This window comes from Schistocerca serialis, chromosome 5, assembly GCF_023864345.2.
Source record: "Schistocerca serialis cubense isolate TAMUIC-IGC-003099 chromosome 5, iqSchSeri2.2, whole genome shotgun sequence".
Lineage (NCBI taxonomy): Eukaryota > Metazoa > Arthropoda > Insecta > Orthoptera > Acrididae > Schistocerca > Schistocerca serialis.
This window is the reverse complement of record NC_064642.1, coordinates 219,675,523-219,694,861: the sequence shown is the minus strand read 5'-3', so window position 1 is coordinate 219,694,861 and position 19,339 is coordinate 219,675,523. Positions and strand designations below refer to the sequence as shown.

Here is a 19,339-nt window from a genome sequence, read left to right as displayed (position 1 = left end):
CCTAACTTTGTTGTTGTACCACGGTGGGTTTTTCCCGTCCCTCACAGTTTTACTCGGCACATGCTTGCTCAAGTGGCAGATTACTAAGGGTGACTGGCAGCTTTACTCCTCCCTGGCAACCTTTGCAGACCAAGATTTCCTCAGTTGTGACGACGTGGTGGACTATCCCACCATTATCCTTACTGCTGCAGAACATTCCATTCCTCGCACTTCCTCTTTACCACGTCGTGTCCCAGTCCCTTTTACACCAGCCCAGTTGAGTGTCTGTGTGCTGAAGCTGCTGAAAGGTATGCATGCTGTTTGTCTGCCATGCGTGGACTGAGGCATGCCGCGACGCAATTCGCTCATGGAGATGTGCTCTCCACGTTTTTAACCGCCACCCTATGCTGGAAAACTGCATTCATTGTAAACAGATGTGTGCAAAGTGTCGTCAGGTTCTTAGAGATAGCAAAAGAGCTAGTTGGATTTTGTTCACTAGTTCTTTTAACAGTTTCATGCCTTCCTATGTCGTGTGGGCCAACCTCAGACGGCTCTCTGCCACGAAGATCAATTCACCCATTTCTGGCCTGACAGTAGTTGCCGATGTCATTGTGGAACCTGTTGCTATCTCAAACACCTTGGGCCACCATTTTGCGGAAGTTTCGAGCTCTTCCCACTGTCACCCTCCCTTCATCCATCAGCAACAAGTGGAGGCGGCTCGAACCTTTCTCTTCTCTGAACTGTGAGTGCTACAAAGCTGCCTTCACTATCAGGGAGCTAGATAATGCTCTCAGTTCATCCCAGCCCTGCGCCCCAGGGCCAGACGCTATCCACATTCAGATGTTGGAGCACCTCTCTCTTGCGGGCAAGCACTTTCTGCTTAACACATACAGCTGCATCTGGGCTGAGGACACATTTCCCGGATGCTGGCATACCTAAAGCCCGGTAAGTACAAAAAACTTACTTCTAGGTACTGCCCCATCTATCTTACCAGCTGCATTTGCAAGGTGGTGGAATGTATGATTCATGCCCAGCTGGTGTGGTGGCTCGAGTCTCGCCATTTACTCACAAATGCACAGTGTGGATTTAAAGTGCAGTGTTCTGCAGTTGACCATCTCATTACTTTGTCCACCCGTTACATGAATGGTTTTCTGTGGAAATCCCAGACTGTGGTTGTATTTTCCGATTTGGAGAAGCCCTACGACACCTGCTGGAGAACTCGTATCCTCCGTACTCTTTACATATGGGGCTTCGATGGGTGCCTGCCCTTTTTTGTACGGGCATTTTTACAAGACCGTGTTTTCAAGGTGTGTGTGGGGGGGGGGGGGGGGGGGTTCTGCCTTGTCAGACACCTTTAGTCAGGAAAATGGTGTGCCTCAGGGTTCCGTCCTGAGTGTCATCCTCTTTGCTATCACCAGTAACCCTATAACGGCCTGTCTCTTGCCAGGTGTCTCCGGCTCCCTTTTTGTTGATGATTTTTCCATCTATTGCAGTTCTCCACAGACCTGTCTCACTGAGCGACATCTTCAGAGCTGTCTTGATCGTCTTCATTCCTGGAGCATTGTCAATGGCTTTCGCTTTTCCACTGACAAAACTGTGTGTATAAATTTCTGTCAGCACAAATGGATTCTCGCACAGTCTCTACTTCTTGGGCCTGTTGCCTTTCCATTCGCTGACACTACGAAATCCCGGGGCTCCAGCTCGATAGGAAGCTCTCTTGGTCATCGCATGTCTCTTACTTGCCAGCCTGTTGTACGTGGTCCCTCAGTGTCCTGCGTATCCTCAATAGTACTTCTTGGGGTGCCGATCGAACCACCCTCCTTCATTTGTACTGGTTGCTTGTCCGTTCGAAATTTGACTATGGGTGCTTTGTTGATGAATCTGCACGCCCATCCATTTTACGCCGTCCCAACACTATCCATCATCATGTCATCCGTTTGGCCACGGATGTCTTTTACAGCAGCCCGGTTGAGAGTCTGTATGCTGAAGTTGCTGAAAGGTATGCATGCTGTTGGTCTGCCATACGTGGCCATCCTTCCTATGCCTCTTTCTTTGATGATTCCTTAGATTGTCAGTATTGGGCTCGTCCCTCTTCTCTGTTACCTCTTGGAGTCCGCTTTCGCCACTTGTTGTGGTGGCTTAACTTCACACTACCTGCAACTTTCCCAGTGGGTGTGAACCCTTCACCACCTTGGATTCGCGAAGCGGCCCATGTTAACCTTGGTATTCATTCGCTTCCTAAAGACACTACTCCAGCCTTGGTCTATTGCCTTCAGTTTCACAACCTTTGCATGGAACTTACTGCTAGTACCTTTGTATACACTGAAGGCTCTGGGACTGACCATGGGGTCAGGTGTGCCTTCATCATTGGCACCCATGTCATTCAATATCAGTTTCCGGCACATTCCTCAGTATTTACAGCCAAACTTTTCGCCTTGTATCAGGCCAGTGACACAGCCTCTGCTCAGACTCACTCAGCACCCTCCAAAGTATCTGTGTGCTGTACGCTGCTCATCCCTTAGTGCATCGGGTCCAGGAAAACTGTCACTTGCTCACTCTTGGTGGAGCCAGTATCATGTTTCTGTGGGTCCCTGATCATGACACTGCTGCCAAGATTGCAGTCCTCATGCCTCAGCCTGTGAGTGCCTGTATTCCCTTTGTCAGGAGGTGTTGTCCCTTTGATATCGCCAATGGTCCTCCCTCCACAGGAATAAGCCGGGAGTAGATTATTTTAACTCGGCTGTGTAATGGGCACTGCCTTCTTAGCCATTGTCATTTACTCAGTGGCGCTGCCCCACCACTTTGTATGCATTGCACCCAAATGAAGCACAGGCTGTCGCCTGTGTTATACTTTCTATGCGCTGAAGCAATATGGCGAAGGCCATTTAATTTTAAGTTTTGGATGTCCATTTTTGTATGGTGTTTTTTTAGCCCTTTTCCCATATGTCTTGTTTAGCTGTCTCCTATTCTGTCCATTGAGACTGACATATAGTCGTTTCTCTCATCTCTCTGTTTGTGTTGTATAGTTTTGACTTGGGTGCGTATGACCTCAGTTGTTTTTTGCGCTCTAAAACAAAACAAACAGTGACAAGGCAGTATCATCAGCCCTAAGTTCCATTGACAGCTTTGGACCAGTCAGTCTGTAGCGGTTCCCCTACTTTGTTTCTTCGTTTGTTGTTTCCTGTCCTCAGTGTCGACGTACTGCGTTGCTACACTGGCTGAAAAATGGGGTTTGTAATTTGGACACTGATTACAGTAAAAAATGTAGCCAACAGATGCACAGTTATTTTTCACAGATGTTTACTTTCACTTTTCACAACCTCCCATATAAACACTTGTTTTGTAAATAAAACTACCTTTTCCTGCTGCTAGTTACGCGATGATAATAATAATAAAAATAATAATAATAATAATAATAATAATGGCGTGTGACGAGGGCCTCCCGTCTGGTAGACCGCTCGCCTGCTGCAAGTCTTCCGATTTGACGCCACTTCGGCGACTTGCGCGTCGATGGGGATGAAATGGTGATGATTAGGACAACACAACACCCAGTCCCTGAGCGGAGAAAATCTCCGACCCAGCCGGGAATCGAACCCGGGCCCTTAGGATTGGCGATAAGAAAATTAAATATAATAACCAATTAATTATTTATTTCTCTCTGTGAGGCTTGATGCTCAAGTGTAGCTGCCTATGTGCAGTGGCAGCGTATACAACTGAAATAATTGTTTTTAATAAAACTGTACTTCAGGCCCACAAAAAGAAATGAAAAAAGTATTTCAAGATACCATTCTGCATTTATCTAGATTATTGTCTTTAATACTTTTTGCAATTAAATGATTATTAAAATAGTTTTATCATTTTAAACACTAATGGCATCGATGCAACAATGGACTTGCACAAAATGACCAGGGCAACATTTAGTTATTACATAAATGATAATTATGGGTCAGAGAAGGTACTTTTTGCTACTACCAAAAGAACACATACTACCAAGCTATTTGCATATTTATTTAACATAAATGATCAAGACACTACATATGATTGAAATAATTATTTACAGACCATGATCTATATGCGACCGTCAGATAGGACATCCGAACCAACCAGATGCAGAAGACAAAGGAGAAGACAAAAGCGTGAAACAACGAAATCTCTTTCTTATACACTACGATACAAAGATAATAGTAATTACCATTGTATGGGCACATATAGCGGTTCCATTGTAGTTACATATCGATAAGTTAATTTACATTACTTTTTTTCAAGAAGCGATGCTCTGTCATTGCTTTAACACATGGTCTATTGGTGTATCACTGCTGCTGCTGTTAAGTTGACGCGTTGTTGTCGTTCTAACCAACACAGGTTCCTCGTCTGAAACTCGGTCATGAGGTGACGGTCTCATGACTGAAAATTGGGTCCTTATATATCATCGCAATAATAGGTACTGAAACTACACATTCTACAAAGTTAAATTTACAGAAATTACAATTAAAATGTAACTCATTAAATTAACTGAATACATCGAAAAATTTCGTCTTTTTAACAGTTTCTTCTACTACAAGAGTTAAGCCGAATTATTTGTTTAAATCTTGACATGAACAAATATAGTTAAGCAAACAATGCTTTCGACAAAAGTGTTAATTACTTCAGAATTAATTAAGGGCTGGCTTTGCTAAGGTGTTTTTGAATAGAACCCAATATATCCTTTAAGATTACTAGTATTTAGTCTTCCAAATGTTTACAATTAGTACAGAATTGATATTTGTGGATAAGTCAACAATAGAAGTTAAGTTACAAAACAATTACTGATTTCAACCCATAACAAAAGATACTACCTAGGAATAGTCAAAATAAATTAGAAAATCAATTACATACCTAAAACTAAGCACAAAATTAGATCTGGTGTCATATTCTTTAAAACTTAAGGCCAACCTTTCTCTGCTATGAAAATGCAGATAATATTCACATATGTTAATGGTAATTAGGTAAAATTGAAGAAATGAAGTTTAAGGAGGCAGATGGCAAAACAAGAGGGGAAGTATAAATATCCTAGCCTGCTTAGTCACAAGTCTGATGATTGTTGCTTGAAAGAATAGTGTACTGTGATTTTGTGGGAACTTTGAATCACAAGGCCTTTTATACTGATAGCAATGTTGCTTCCAGGAACGGCAGTTCATATGTGGTCTCCCTGGTCCAGTTTAAAATAGCCATCTGACAACCTTTTGCCAAGCACGAACACCATATCACTGTTTTTCATGATTCGTGTGAAGCATACAATACTGCCTGGCATCACCATGGTTCACAACAAGGGTTTCAGAGTTCCTTTACTACTTTTTAACCTCTTGGTCAACTTGAATGTTTTGGGTTGGTTGGTGTAGCTGCTGTCACCCATGGAAGTATGAGGACAATTTTTGTCATGGCTCATCCACTTATCCATGTGGCTTGTGATTTCTTCTTCGTACTATTAATACTTTGGCATGTGCTGCAATTGTTTCTTTATTCATCTTTTCTGATTGTTTATTCTGTGAAACTGCAGATGTACTTTATAGGTTTCCTACTTCCAAATAAATGAAGTGAAAGTGGACTGCCAATAAAACATTGCTATAAACTCTGAACAGTTCTTATACATGTCGGGAACATGTCCTATACACCAACTTCACTCCTGTTACAGTACAAAAATTGGCATGAGCAGGCTCGAACCTGGTATCCTTGTGACAACGAACGAACACCCTACTGGCTCTACGTGATGGAGGCTCACAGCTATGCTTTTTCTGTGCTCTGTTGGTAAACTTACTGTTTACGCACATTCTACTGGATGACAGCACATAGCACAAACTTTATCTTAGCTTTGGTTTATACTCGGTCGATATACAATGTTCGGTGTTGATCTGACTGACTGACATCCATAGGTCCGTAAGTCATTGTAAGGTGATTGGAGTATGTACATGGGTAGGACAACCTAAAGGGATAAGTTATACAGAAAACTGGCTGATCTAAGATGGTGACAGCAGTGGCAGGGGGCCATTGGTTAGGAATGATGTTAAAAAGGTATGTGTCATAAAGTGTGGTAAAGTTTCTGTTGAGAACAAACAAGGTAAGAAGTGAAAGTAAAAGACCAAATGGTACATGTATTGCAACAAATAGATGCTAAAGTGAGAAAGAATCAGTAACAAACAACTGTATAAATGGTGGCTATTACTATGAAAACAAAGCTGAGACACCAGGCAGCACTGAGCATTAAAACAATTGATGTGTATAATTCTATGTAATCATAGAGATACGAAGCGAAGAGACTTGACAACCATGAGTGCGAGAAATGTGTGTCTATTAGTGTTAAGATTAAGTATGTAATCAGTGTTGGTATTTCTTGTGTAATGAAATGGACTGAGCAGTCATGAGTGCCAGAGCAGACTAGAAAATCACTAAGGTACTTAAATTTAAAGAAAAAAAAAAAAGAAGAAGAAAGAGAAAAAGGGAGATACTGTTAAAGGTAGAATGTTTCTATCAAAATATTTGAAGGACTGAGGTCAAAAAATTTAGTTTTATAGCCATTTTTAGGTAGGAGCTTGTAAAGAGTAGTGGGAGCATTCAAATCCTTTCAAGATTCCTACAAATAGAACTATGACAATATCATAACTAAGCAGTCACAGCAAGTAGAATGAGTCAAGGCCACAACAAATCATTGTCAACACTTGGTGGTGTTAGGACACCACTGCATGGCCATGTTAAGAGGTTTGTGAACACAGCCCACACCTGAGAGAGAGAGAGAGAGAGAGAGAGAGAGAGAGAGAGAGAGAGAGAGAAAGCTTATGGACTGGCACTGATGTCTGCAATGAGGTGATGTCATCACACCATTTGTTCGAGCAAAATAACCCTTTCCTATCACATTTTTTTTTTTTTTTTTTTTGGAGGCTCTCGCTACCAAAGTGTCCCATCCCAACTGCTTCTATATGACACCAACGTTGCCACGTATAAGAGAATTAGTGTTCTCAGGCTGTGTGCTCAGATAGTTGTAAAAAGAGAGATTGAGTGTTTAATGAGTAAAGTAGTAAATAGCCTAAAGAAGTGTGTAGTGCTATAAAATTTTGAATTGGTTTTGTTTTTGTATTTGTATCTAGCATTTAAGGGTCTTTATTTATTTTTTACTGTATTTATGTTGGTTTTTGTGTGTTTGTCTTGTAGTAATATCAGTAAATTAATTTTATATATAAACAAAAAATAAACAACCAAAGAAGCGCTAAGAATAATTCAGAACGTCAAGCTATCTGATTTTCAGAATTTTGAAGGTATATGGGGGAGAAAACTGGCAGCTGTGCAAGAAAATTGCTCTCTAGGTGCTGACTACTCCTGGATCTAGATACCAATGGAGGCAGGGTGAGATAAGGCAGCAATCTGCTATCTCAGTGGCCACACTTATTCATGACTGCTTAAGTTACACAGTTAAGTAGAGTACAAGAAAGAACAATCATGGAAATTATCATGGTGTTCTGTATCAAAAATGAGATTGTTGGACACAAACCACCTTGTCATCCAATGTTTTTGTCAGCAGATAATTTAATTGTAATGGAGCACTGGCATCCAAATTAGCTGGGTCACATGCTAGCCAAGTAAAACTGTTGTAGCGTGGAAGGCAGATGAAGGTCTACTGAGATGCAGCACACACAGGATGAGGCTAGAGTGAGGCAGAGGAAGGGTTCTGAAGTCTTGGCAGAAGGAAACAACTGGAAAATCTAAGATTAAGATACAGTTTGTGAGGACAGACCCCCCTCCCCCCCCCCCCCCCCCCCCTCTCTCTCTCTCTCTCTCTCTCTCTCTCTCTCTCTCTCTCTCTCTCTCTCTCTCTCCATCAACAAGCAGTTGGACTCATCTCAGACCCTGAAGGCAGGGATAGGAAAAGTAGTCCACCATCCAGAAATATATATATTTTTTTGAAAATGGTAAAATTATTTCAAGAAGCGTTAGGGAAGAATTTCTACTGGAGAAACCAGGGTAGGACAAGATATTATCAGTATTACAAAAAGTGCAAATATTAGAAAAGTGACTTGTCTGATGCCACAGTTGTTGAAATTATAAATAGGGGGTCCAAGACCATTGTGCAGATCAAAATGCTTTGAGCTTTGGCTGAGATAGGGCTTTTCTGGTGGCCGCCTTAGTGGTGCAATAAGCTTTGTAGTTGGTGATTTTATGTTGACAAGAGTTGAAGATGACTAGTCCCATAGACTGTGACTTTAATTGATGTTACGAAGGTACAACTTTGTGACAAAACTTAGACGTATACATTTTTAGCTTAAATGAACAAAGCTTATATCATGTTGTTATATCATCTCTCACCTTGTTGTCAGTAAGTTGGCCAATGCTTATTATCTTTTTGTGAATGGTAACTGTGGGTCCATTTTATCATGTTAGTATATATTGTATTTCCTTTTGCCAAGCAGATTCAGAACTGTCCTGGCATTTTGTTTTCCTAGCCCCATGAGACAGTGGCAGTATTACTGTAATCAGTTCCATTTGTTTCTTCTTCATCACAGTGTGTGGTGAGTAAAGCTTTGCATTTTTCTTATTACTAAGGTACACCAAATGAATTCTAGGACATAGCAGCCCAAAAAACAGTGACTTTGCTAAGCAATTCTTGTCCTAAGACCTTGTCCAGTGCAGATATAAACGTGCCTGCGCTAATGTTCAGTCCAAAAGGTAGAACACGGAATTCGTAACTTCTGCCACCACAAACAAATACTGTATATTTTCGTCTTTATTCATGGAGCTTTATTTGCTAGCAGGACGCCTTGAGGTAGAGTGTACTGCAGTATTTGGTATTGTAAAACTTTAAAAGCTGTTCGTCCAAAGTTGTCTGGTCTGTCTTATGCGTACTGGTCGTAAAATCTTTGTCACCAAGAACTAATCTTAGATATCCGTCTGGTTTACTTACTGATAATATAGTACTAGAATAGGGTGAAAAATGAAGGAAGGTTGTATAATTCCTCTTTTAGTAATATGATTGATCTCTTCCCTTACTGCATCTCGTTTTGTCCATGAAATAGGATATGACATTACACAAAATGTTTCTCAGGTTACCTTCCATTCGGAAAGTGGTTGCACTGAGTGACTGTTATATGATTTATAAATTATAGAGAGCAGCAATCAGTTGTCCTTTGTTTTGCAGGTTTTATTACGCAAATCCAGATTTTGGATAGTGCCTAGTCATCAATGCACTATTTTCTAATCTCAATGCATGTAAGTTCCCTGTTGTTTGGGCGTCAATCGCAGAACTGTGAGTGACACCCGAACAACAGGGAACTTACATGCATCGATACTAGAAAATAGTGCATTGATAATAACTAGGCACTAGCCAATATCTGGATTTTCATAGAAAAACCTGCAAAAAAGAATTACTGATTGCTGTGTTCTATAATTTATAAAACAGAATGTTTCATTATCAATGTGTGCTTGTTGTTCAGAGTCAAATTTGTTTGTGAGATATACAGTTCGAAAGGAAGACTGTACTATTACATTTGACTCTGGTTTGTTTTTGTTACTTTTATCAAATCAATAGAAAAAAATCTGATCCTTTACATAAAAGTGGCATTTACCTTTACCTATGTCAGTCTGTGTTTTGTATGTTCTAAATGTGTCCATGGCAATAAGACAGTTAACTATAAGTTTGCCAATTATAAGAAAATTGCACTTTACTGTAAAATGTGCAATTTGTAATGGAATAAGTGCCTGATGTTTTACCAATTTAATCTTACTGCCTGTAGCAGTTTGCACCTAGCAATTTTGGACAGGAAATGTTGGAAATTTGCCTCTCTTCTTTAGTTAACAGAAAAATGCATTTAACATTAGGTTGGTAGTTGAACCTGTATCTAAAATTAACTTTGTGTCAATGTTAAATATTTTCACATTATTTATTGCTTGTACTTGTTCATCCTGGATATTATTCGTTGTATCTAACTCACGCTGATACAGATCATCCTTGATGTCACCTTGTTCGTCAAATCTTACGAAACATGTTTGTAGTTTCACTGTGCCCCTACTCCCTGAGAGGTCAATAGTATGGGGTTTAACTATGACCTTTGTGTTGTGACAGTGCCACGACATTCAAAAGGGCCGCTACGTTAGTACGCGAACACGGCGATAGAGGCGCTCCGCAGCTCGGCCGAGCGCGGGAGCGCCACCTGGTTATGAACGGCGCCGGCCGCATGTCACGGCCCGGCAGTCGAGTGACAGATACGGAGTTAGTAACATGTAACCCGCGAGTGTTTCTACTTTTGTATCTCCACACACTTTATTAGTGATTAAAGGTTATAACACTTTTTGGCGACGAGGTCGGATATTTTTTTTTCCCCTGCGTTGTGGACTTGTGTGTTCGTGTCGGGGCAGACATGGAACAGCTTATGCAAGCGCTTATTGAACAACAAACACAGCTGACGGCTGCTATTCAGGCGCAACAAACACAGCTGACGGCTGCTATTCAGGCGTTGTCGACGTCGCTTACTCATCGTCTGTCTTCCTCTTCTCCGCCTCCGTTTCCTCCTTATGACGAGGCCGCTGAAGACTGGGAGGATTATGAGAAGCGTTTGCGGCAACACTTCTTGGCTTTCGGTGTTGTCGACGCTCCTATGTGTAAGTCGTTATTTCTATCTTGGATTTCCCCACGGATCTATCAGCTGTTATCTCAGTTAGCCCCTCTGCGGGAACCTGCCTCTCTGTCCTTCCAAGAAATGTGTGACTTATTGTCTAACTATTACCGAAAAAACACCCATGTCGTTGCCGCCCGCGTGGCTTTCTACCGGTGTCGTAAACAGCCCCATCAATCTTACCGGGCTTGGGCGGCGGAACTACACGGTCTGAGTCGGAAATGTCAGTTTGTCACGGACACTCATCATGAGTCTTACGCTGATTCAATGGTTCGGGACGCTATTTTACGGCTTGCTCCTGATAAAGAGGTTCGGCAACGTGCCTTACAATTGCCAAACCCGTCGTTGTCGGAAGTTCTCGGCATCGCTCAATCGTTTGAAGTGTCTCACGCTGCTGGTGCGCAAATAGACGCGTGGTGTGATGTAGGCGCTGTACACACCACTTTCGATGCAGACAATGTGCCTGTTTCACAGGAAAACGACAATGTGGCGGCGGTGCACTCGCGTCAACAACGTCGCGTTGGGCCGCCACGCTCGCAGCGAAAACAGCAACCACAGAAGCAGGCTCGTTCCGCCCTTCCTTCTTGTCCACGTTGTTTCGTACAGCATGACAGAGCCGCGTGTCCAAAACGTTGGGCCACGTGTAATTCATGTAGGAAAAAAGGCCACATTGCTTCTGTGTGTCAGTCCCCTAAAGTTCCTGTCGACGAGGACGAGGCATCGGACATGGATGTTAACTGTGTGCTTTCTCAAACAAATAAGTTGTTTGTTACTGTTCGTGTTCTGGATAAAGACATTCGCATGCAAGTGGACACTGGCTCTGCAGTAACTCTCATTAATTCTCGCACGTATTTGGAGTTAGGCTCCCCTTCCTTGTCTCCAGTTACGGGAAATCTACGAACTTATAATAAGCAGAAAATTCCTATCGTTGGCCAGTTTGATGCTTCCACTGCCTACAAGTCTGTTGTTCGGCCCCTCACGTTTTATGTGGTGGATCATGCGGGCACTGAAAACCTGTTCGGTTATGATGCTTTCCAGTTGTTCGGGTTTTCCATTGATGATGATGTGCACCTCATATCTGAGGACATTCCGTATCAACAGCTGGATGGCTTGTGTTCTGAATTCTCGTCCGTGTTCCCTGCGGGTCTGGGTCGGGCCAAGGATTTTGAAGCCCACATTACTCTTAAACCTACGGCTCGCCCTAAGTTTTTCCGGGCACGCCCTATTCCGATGGCGTTGCGTGCGCCTGTCAAAGCTGAGATAGACAGGTTAACAGCTTCGGGGATTCTCCTTCCTGTTACCTCCAGCGAATGGGCATCGCCCGTCGTGGTGGTTTCTAAACCAAACGGGAGTCTGCGATTGTGTGGTGATTTTAAAGCCACTGTCAATGCTCAAAGCCTCATTGACACTTATCCTCTTCCCCGTCCTGAGGAGTTATTTACCAAGCTCGCTGGGGGCCAGTTCTTTTCCAAACTTGACTTATCGGAGGCGTACCATCAGTTGCCGCTGGATGCATCTTCCAAGGAATTTCTCGTCATCAACACTCCTTGTGGGTTGCATCAGTACCAGCGGTTACCATTTGGCGTCGCTAGCGCGCCGGCCATTTTTCAGCGGTTTTTGGAACAGCTCACGGCTTCCGTTCCCGGCTGCATCAACTACCTGGATGACATTGTTGTCACGGGGGCCTCCACTGAGGAGCACCTTCGCAATTTGCGTTCACTGTTTCAGGTTCTGCATTCAGCAGGGTTGAAGTGCAATCTGGACAAGTCTCAGTTCTTCCAACCCTCCATTGTGTATCTTGGTTTCCACTTGTCCCGTGAGGGTATACGTCCTCTACGACAGCACGTTGCGGCCATTACCGCTCTACCCCGGCCGTCTACGGTCAAAGAACTTCAGGCGTTTCTAGGCAAGGTTGCTTATTATCACAAATTCATTCCCTCCGCAGCGGCGGTGGCTCATCCTCTGCATCAGCTGTTACGCAAAAACGTTCCTTTCTGTTGGTCCGCCGAGTGTGAGCAGGCTTTTGTCCGCCTGAAGGCTCATTTGCAGTCGGCGCCTTGTCTTGCCACATTCCGTCCGGGTCAGCACTTGGTTCTGGCGACTGACGCGTCACAGTATGGCCTAGGGGCTGTTCTCGCCCATCGGTATGAGGATGGGTCGGAACGACCCATCGCCTACGCTTCCAAGACCCTCAACGATGCCCAACGGCGTTACTCTCAAATAGAAAAGGAGGCGCTCGCTATCGTTTATGCTCTGAAAAAGTTCAGCGTTTTTTTGTATGGTTCTAAGTTTCACCTCATCACCGACCACAAGCCGCTGGTCTCTCTGTTCAGCCCCTCGGCGTCGGTTCCGGATAAGGCAGCTCACCGCCTGCAACGTTGGGCCTTATACTTGTCTCGTTTTCACTATGAGATTCACTATCGCCCCACGGCCCAGCACGCCAACGCTGACGCGTTGTCGCATTTGCCGATGGGCCCCGACCCGGTTTTCGATCGCGATGAACTCCTCTGTTTCCACATTGATGAGGAAGAACGTTGTGCGGTCGAGGGTTTTCCACTTACAGGTTCGCAGGTCGCGTCGGCTACTGCGCGGGATCCGGTCCTGCGTCAGGTGATTGGTTTTGTTCAGCGGGGTTGGCCGGACAGGACCAAGGGCCGGGCGTCGGATCCCCTTCGCAACTACCATGCCTTGCGCCTTCGTCTGTCTGTTCGTGAGGGTGTTGTTTTTCTGGCCACGGATGGCGCATCTCCCCGGGGTTGTGGTGCCCGCCTCTCTTCGCAAAGCTGTTCTCAAACTATTGCATGAGGGCCATTGGGGGATTTCTCGGACTAAGTCCCTGGCCCGCAGGCACGTTTATTGGCCCGGTATCGATTCGGACATCGCCCACATGGTCGCTGCGTGTGCTCAGTGTGTTCAACAACTGGCTGCGCCTCGTACTCTGCCCTCTCCGTGGCCTGATCCGGCGCAGCCGTGGGAACGGGTGCACGCTGACTTTGCCGGCCCCTTCCTCGGCACTTATTGGCTACTGTTGATTGACGCCTTCTCGAAGTTTCCGTTTGTTGTTCGCTGTCCGTCGCCCACCACTGCGGCGACGACGCTGGCTTTGTCAAAAATCTTTGCGCTAGAAGGTCTTCCATCCACGATTGTCACGGACAATGGCCCTCAGTTCTCTTCGCAGGCCTTCCGTGATTTTTGTACTGGACAAGGGATTCATCATGTTACAGCACCGCCCTTCCATCCGCAATCGAATGGGGAGGTCGAGCGCCTTGTCCGCACTTTCAAAAGCCAAATGAAAAAATTCCTTAGTGATTTTTCCACAGATGACGCTCTGTTGCAATTTCTGAGTTCTTATCGCTTCACGCCTCTGGGTGATCGCAGCCCTGCTGAACTCTTGCATGGCCGCCAACCGCGCACCCTACTGCATCTGCTTCACCCTGTCAGGCCTTGTACTGTGTCCCCTAGTGCGGGAAAATACCCGGTGGGCGCCGACGTGTGGGCACGGGGGTATGGATCTCGCCCTAAATGGATTCCAGGGGTGGTCCAGGCTCTTCGCGGCCGCCGGCTTTGTGAAATACGTACGGACGGCGGCATGGTTGTTCGCCATTACGACCAGATGCGCCCACGAGTGGTGGCCACGCCGGTACCGCCGCCCCTTCTTTCGTCTCCACCAGTCCGAGAAGCCAGTCCTGTCGCTGCTGCCGATCTTCCGGGCGTGTTGTTGCCGCCGCCGTCGCTACTGCTTCCGAGTACGCCGGAACCGGCCCCAGTCGCGCCGCCGCCTTCTCCGGGACCCATCTCGCTGGAGCACACCCCCAGGTCCACGACACCTATGGATGCTGCTCCGGAGTTTCCACCCATCATCTCGTCCAGGAGGCACGTTCCACGCGCCAGCTTCCGTCCTGGACATTTTCGACCATACTCTCGTGTTTCTCCGCGGGATCTTCTCGGGACCTCCCAAGAGGCCATGGATGTCTCCGCACTGTCCGTGTCTCCACGAAAGTGAGCGTTTTTTTTTTTTTTCAAGGGGGGAAAAGTGTTGTGACAGTGCCACGACATTCAAAAGGGCCGCTACGTTAGTACGCGAACACGGCGATAGAGGCGCTCCGCAGCTCGGCCGAGTGCGGGAGCGCCACCTGGTTATGAACGGCGCCGGCCGCATGTCACGGCCCGGCAGTCGAGTGACAGATACGGAGTTAGTAACATGTAACCCGCGAGTGTTTCTACTTTTGTATCTCCACGCACTTTATTAGTGATTAAAGGTTATAACACTTTGGGTTTTCCATCTGCATAGATTAGATTAGATTAGATTTACTTTCATTCCAATTGATCTGTAGTGAGAAGGTCCTCCAGGATGTAGAACATGTCAGAAAAACAACAATACATGACAAATATTTACAACTGAAACAAATAAGCTAATGTACCATTCCACAGGTCCCAAGTGGAATGATCGTCATTTTTTAATGAACAATGTATGAAAGTCATCTTACAAATACTAATGCACTGAATTTGAAATAAAGTTTTTTAATTTATTTATAAGGTAATACACATGTAATATAACTACTATAATACTTATTTACAATGAACACATTACTGCACTGAAATGGTGCAGAAGTTATACTGTACATATATATTATGTACACAAATCAGTTGGTTTTACTGAGAAATTCATTAATGTAGTAGCAGTAGTTGGCCACCAATAAATCCTTTAGGCTTCTCTTAAACTGAATTTCATTGGTTGTTAAACTTTTTATGGCTGCTGGCAAGTTATTGAAAATGTGTGTTACTGAATAATGCGCACCTTTTTGTGCAAGACTATGTGACTTTAAATCATTGTGAAGATTATTCTTATTTCTAGTATTGTTTCCATGAATTGAGCTGTTGATTTGAAAAAGTGATATATTTTTAATGACAAATTTCATTTAGGTATAAATATATTGGGAAGCAGTAGTTAGTATCCCTAGTTCCCTAAACAGGCTTCTGCAGGATGTTCTTGAGTTCACACCACATATGACTCTTACTGCATGTTTTCGTGCCCGGAAAACTTTAGCTTGGCTTGATGAATTACCCCAAAAAGTAATCCCATATGACATTATGAAGTGAAAGTAAGCATAGTATGCCAGCTTTTTCATTTTTATATCCCCTATGTCTGACACAATTCGCATTGCAAATAGAGATTAGTTAAGTCGCTTCACTGGTTCTGTGGTGTGCTCCTCTCAGTTGAATTTATTATCAAGCTGTAATCCCAAGAATTCAACACTGTCCATTTCTTCTATCTGCTTGTCATTGTATGTTAGTCATATACTTGTGGGACACCTCTTACAAGTTTTGAACTGCATGTAGTGTGTTTTTTCAAAGTTTAGTGACAAAGAATTGGCTAGGAACCAGTGATTAATGTCCACAGATATTTTATTAGCTGATCTTTCTAAGACTACACTTGATTTGCTATTTATTGCAATGTTTGTATCATCGGCAAACAAAAAGAACTTGGCATCTGGTAATGTTACTGATGAAAGGTCATTGATATACACAAGAAAAAGTAAGGGCCCCAAAATGGAACCTTGTGGGACCCCACATGTAATTATTTCCCAGTTGGATGATGCCTGATAGCTTGATACATGTCTCTTTCCTGCCAGAGATGCAAGATTTGGACCATTTTGCAGCATTTCCTGTTACAGTATAATATTCTAATTTATTTGAAAAGATATTGTGATTTACACAGTCAAAGGCCTTTGACAGATCACCATATATACCAGTTGCCTGCAATTTTTTGTCAAATGAATTGAGCACATTTTCACTGTAAGTGTAGATAGCCTTCCCAATATCAGAACTCTTTAGGAATCCAAACCGTGACTTTGACAGTATGTTATCTGAGATAAGATGGTTATAAAGCCAATTGTACATTACTTTTTCTAAAATTTTTGAGAATGCTGGCAACAGTGAAATTGGACGGAAATTTGATGCTATTTCTTTATTTCCCATCGTAAACAGTGGCTTAACTTCAGCATATTTCAACCGTTCAGGAAATATTCCACTGATAAATGACTGGTTACACAGATAGCTTAATATGTTACTTAGCTCAGAATCACATTCTTTAATCAACTTTGTTGATATTTCGTCATACCCACTAGATGTTTTTGATTTGAAAGATTTTATGATGGACAATATATCTTCTGGGGTAGTGAGGGTCAAATTCATATTATGGAAGTTACTTGAAATGTCTGATCTGAGTGACTTAATCCATTACTTGGAGTAATTTCAGTTGGTTACACTGTGTGGGTACTTTGCCAGTTTGTGTCGTTGGCTGCTCGTGACATTCCTTCACAAGTGCTCATGTTGTTATTAGTAAAAGCTGCTGTGCCGTTATTTTGCCGCCCAAAGGTTGCCTGCAGTACAGCTTATGGAATGGTTAACACATCACTTTATCGAGATGATATGTTATGCCTCACATGGCTAGTCAGATGTTTCTGAGGAGTACAGTTCCTAATTCCATGCATGAATAATATTTAATAATCAATGGAGAGGTGAAAAATGTAACACTGTGGCCTGGCCTTTATCAAGAGTCTTAGCTGTTTTTCAGTTCAGTGCTGACTAATTTCTGTATTTATTTTCGCAATTGTAGCTGTCATAGTCAACAAGCATTTGGACACACAAGATTTAACGTTTGTTTTCATTATAGTGTAAACTATATGGAATAAATTTTGCTGTTTCTCATTGTGTATATTTTTCAATTTAGCATTAGAGGTAATTATAAAAATCTTTTGTTCATAGTGTTGGTGTGTTAAGCTTCCATTTTGTGTTTTTCTTTATTCACATCTCAAAAGATTTTTTGCTCTCTGTCTCACTTGAACCAACTAGCATTATGGGTAGGGTAGAGGGTTGACTACCGATTGAAATATTTTGTGATTTGGGTACTACTCTGGGCTGTATTATAATTAGTGCTCACTGTTTTCTTATATTGGCAGACGTATAAAAAACATTGTGCCTAAGTGTTCATCAACTCAACTTGAATTATTGGAAATTCAAAATGATATCAACCAAAAACTAAAAGAGATCGAAGAAATGGAATGTATGCTTATGAAGAAGAAAGCAAAGTATGCCAGTGATTTGGTGAAACAGAAGAAACATTTGGATAAAAAGAGAAGTTCTAAAGATGAGGGATATGACAGGTTGGTTGGTATACATAAATCATAAGTTACAAGCATAATATAAATACTGCACTTTGCAAACTAGTTTCTTTGTTAAAGGTTGTTGGTTGCAGAAAAGTTTCATTTGTATTGTACAGAAATCCAGTCTGTAAGAGGGAGATGAACACATGGCGGAAAATCATTAACTGTTGACACACACACACACACACACACACACACACACACACACACACACACACACACACACACACACACCTTGTATTGTAAGTTCGTGTGTTTTGGGCACGGTAATTATTATAAGTATTCCTTTCATGAGAAGTTGAAGACCTGCCATAAGTGCAATGCAATTGTTTTAATATTTATCACATTAAACAGATATTGTTAATGCAAGCCATTACACCCAGACAGGCAGTCTTACTGTATTAGCAGTTTCACTTAATGATGGTGATATATGGGTGCTCTAGTGCAGAACATTGCAGGAATTGATACGAAAAAGTATAAACTTGGTAAAAGTGAAATAATCCAGACTGAATCTTTCAGTCCGCAGCACTGTGTGCACTTGCCAGATTAAAACTGTTTGCCAGACCAGGATATGAAGTGGGAACCTGGGAAGCAGGAGGGTACTGGCAGAATTGATGTCGTGGGTGGGGGTTGTGAGTTGTGCGAGGATTGCTAAGTTGGTAAGAGTTTTGTCTGCAAAAGACAACATTCTGGCTCTGAATTCCAGTCTGTTGCATAATTTTAATCAGCAAAGAAGTTTAAAAACAGAAATAATCATTACCAAATATTATTAGCATTTGATAACTTAGAGCGGCTACAAATTTAGGTATAAAAATCATGAGGCACCATCCAATGACTATAGCAAATCATAGGTTCCCTAAGATTCACACATTTGATAATAGTTTAGATTATTCCTAATCTGCTCGTACTGATTGTGCAGCATGTTAAAGATTTCTCTGATATAATGCAAATGGAAATACACTCCTGGAAATGGAAAAAAGAACACATTGACACCGGTGTGTCAGACCCACCATACTTGCTCCGGACACTGCGAGAGGGCTGTACAAGCAATGATCACACGCACGGCACAGCGGACACACCAGGAACCGCGGTGTTGGCCGTCGAATGGCACTAGCTGCGCAGCATTTGTGCACCGCCACCGTCAGTGTCAGCCAGTTTGCCGTGCCATACGGAGCTCCATCGCAGTCTTTAACACTGGTAGCATGCCGCGACAGCGTGGACGTGAACCGTATGTGCAGTTGACGGACTTTGAGCGAGGGCGTATAGTGGGCATGTGGGAGGCCGGGTGGACGTACCGCCGAATTGCTCAACACGTGGGGCGTGAGGTCTCCACAGTACATCGATGTTGTCGCCAGTGGTTGGCGGAAGGTGCACGTGCCCGTCGACCTGGGACCGGACCGCAACGACGCACGGATGCACGCCAAGACCGTAGGATCCTACGCAGTGCCGTAGGGGACCGCACCACCACTTCCCAGCAAATTAGGGACACTGTTGCTCCTGGGGTATCGGCGAGGACCATTCACAACCGTCTCCATGAAGCTGGGCTACGGTCCCGCACAC

General features: G+C 43.5%; 1 protein-coding gene across 2 annotated transcripts in view; it reads left to right on the top strand.

Annotated features, from left to right (window-relative positions):
* Nucleotides 1-19,339, top strand: part of LOC126482328 (uncharacterized) — a 111,598-nt gene that overhangs the window by 41,291 nt on the left and 50,968 nt on the right. For both annotated transcript variants that reach the window (XM_050106389.1, XM_050106388.1), the window contains exon 4: nt 17,576-17,779. In XM_050106389.1, coding sequence (XP_049962346.1) covers nt 17,576-17,779 — 204 coding nt within the window. The remainder of the gene's footprint in view (nt 1-17,575; nt 17,780-19,339) is intronic.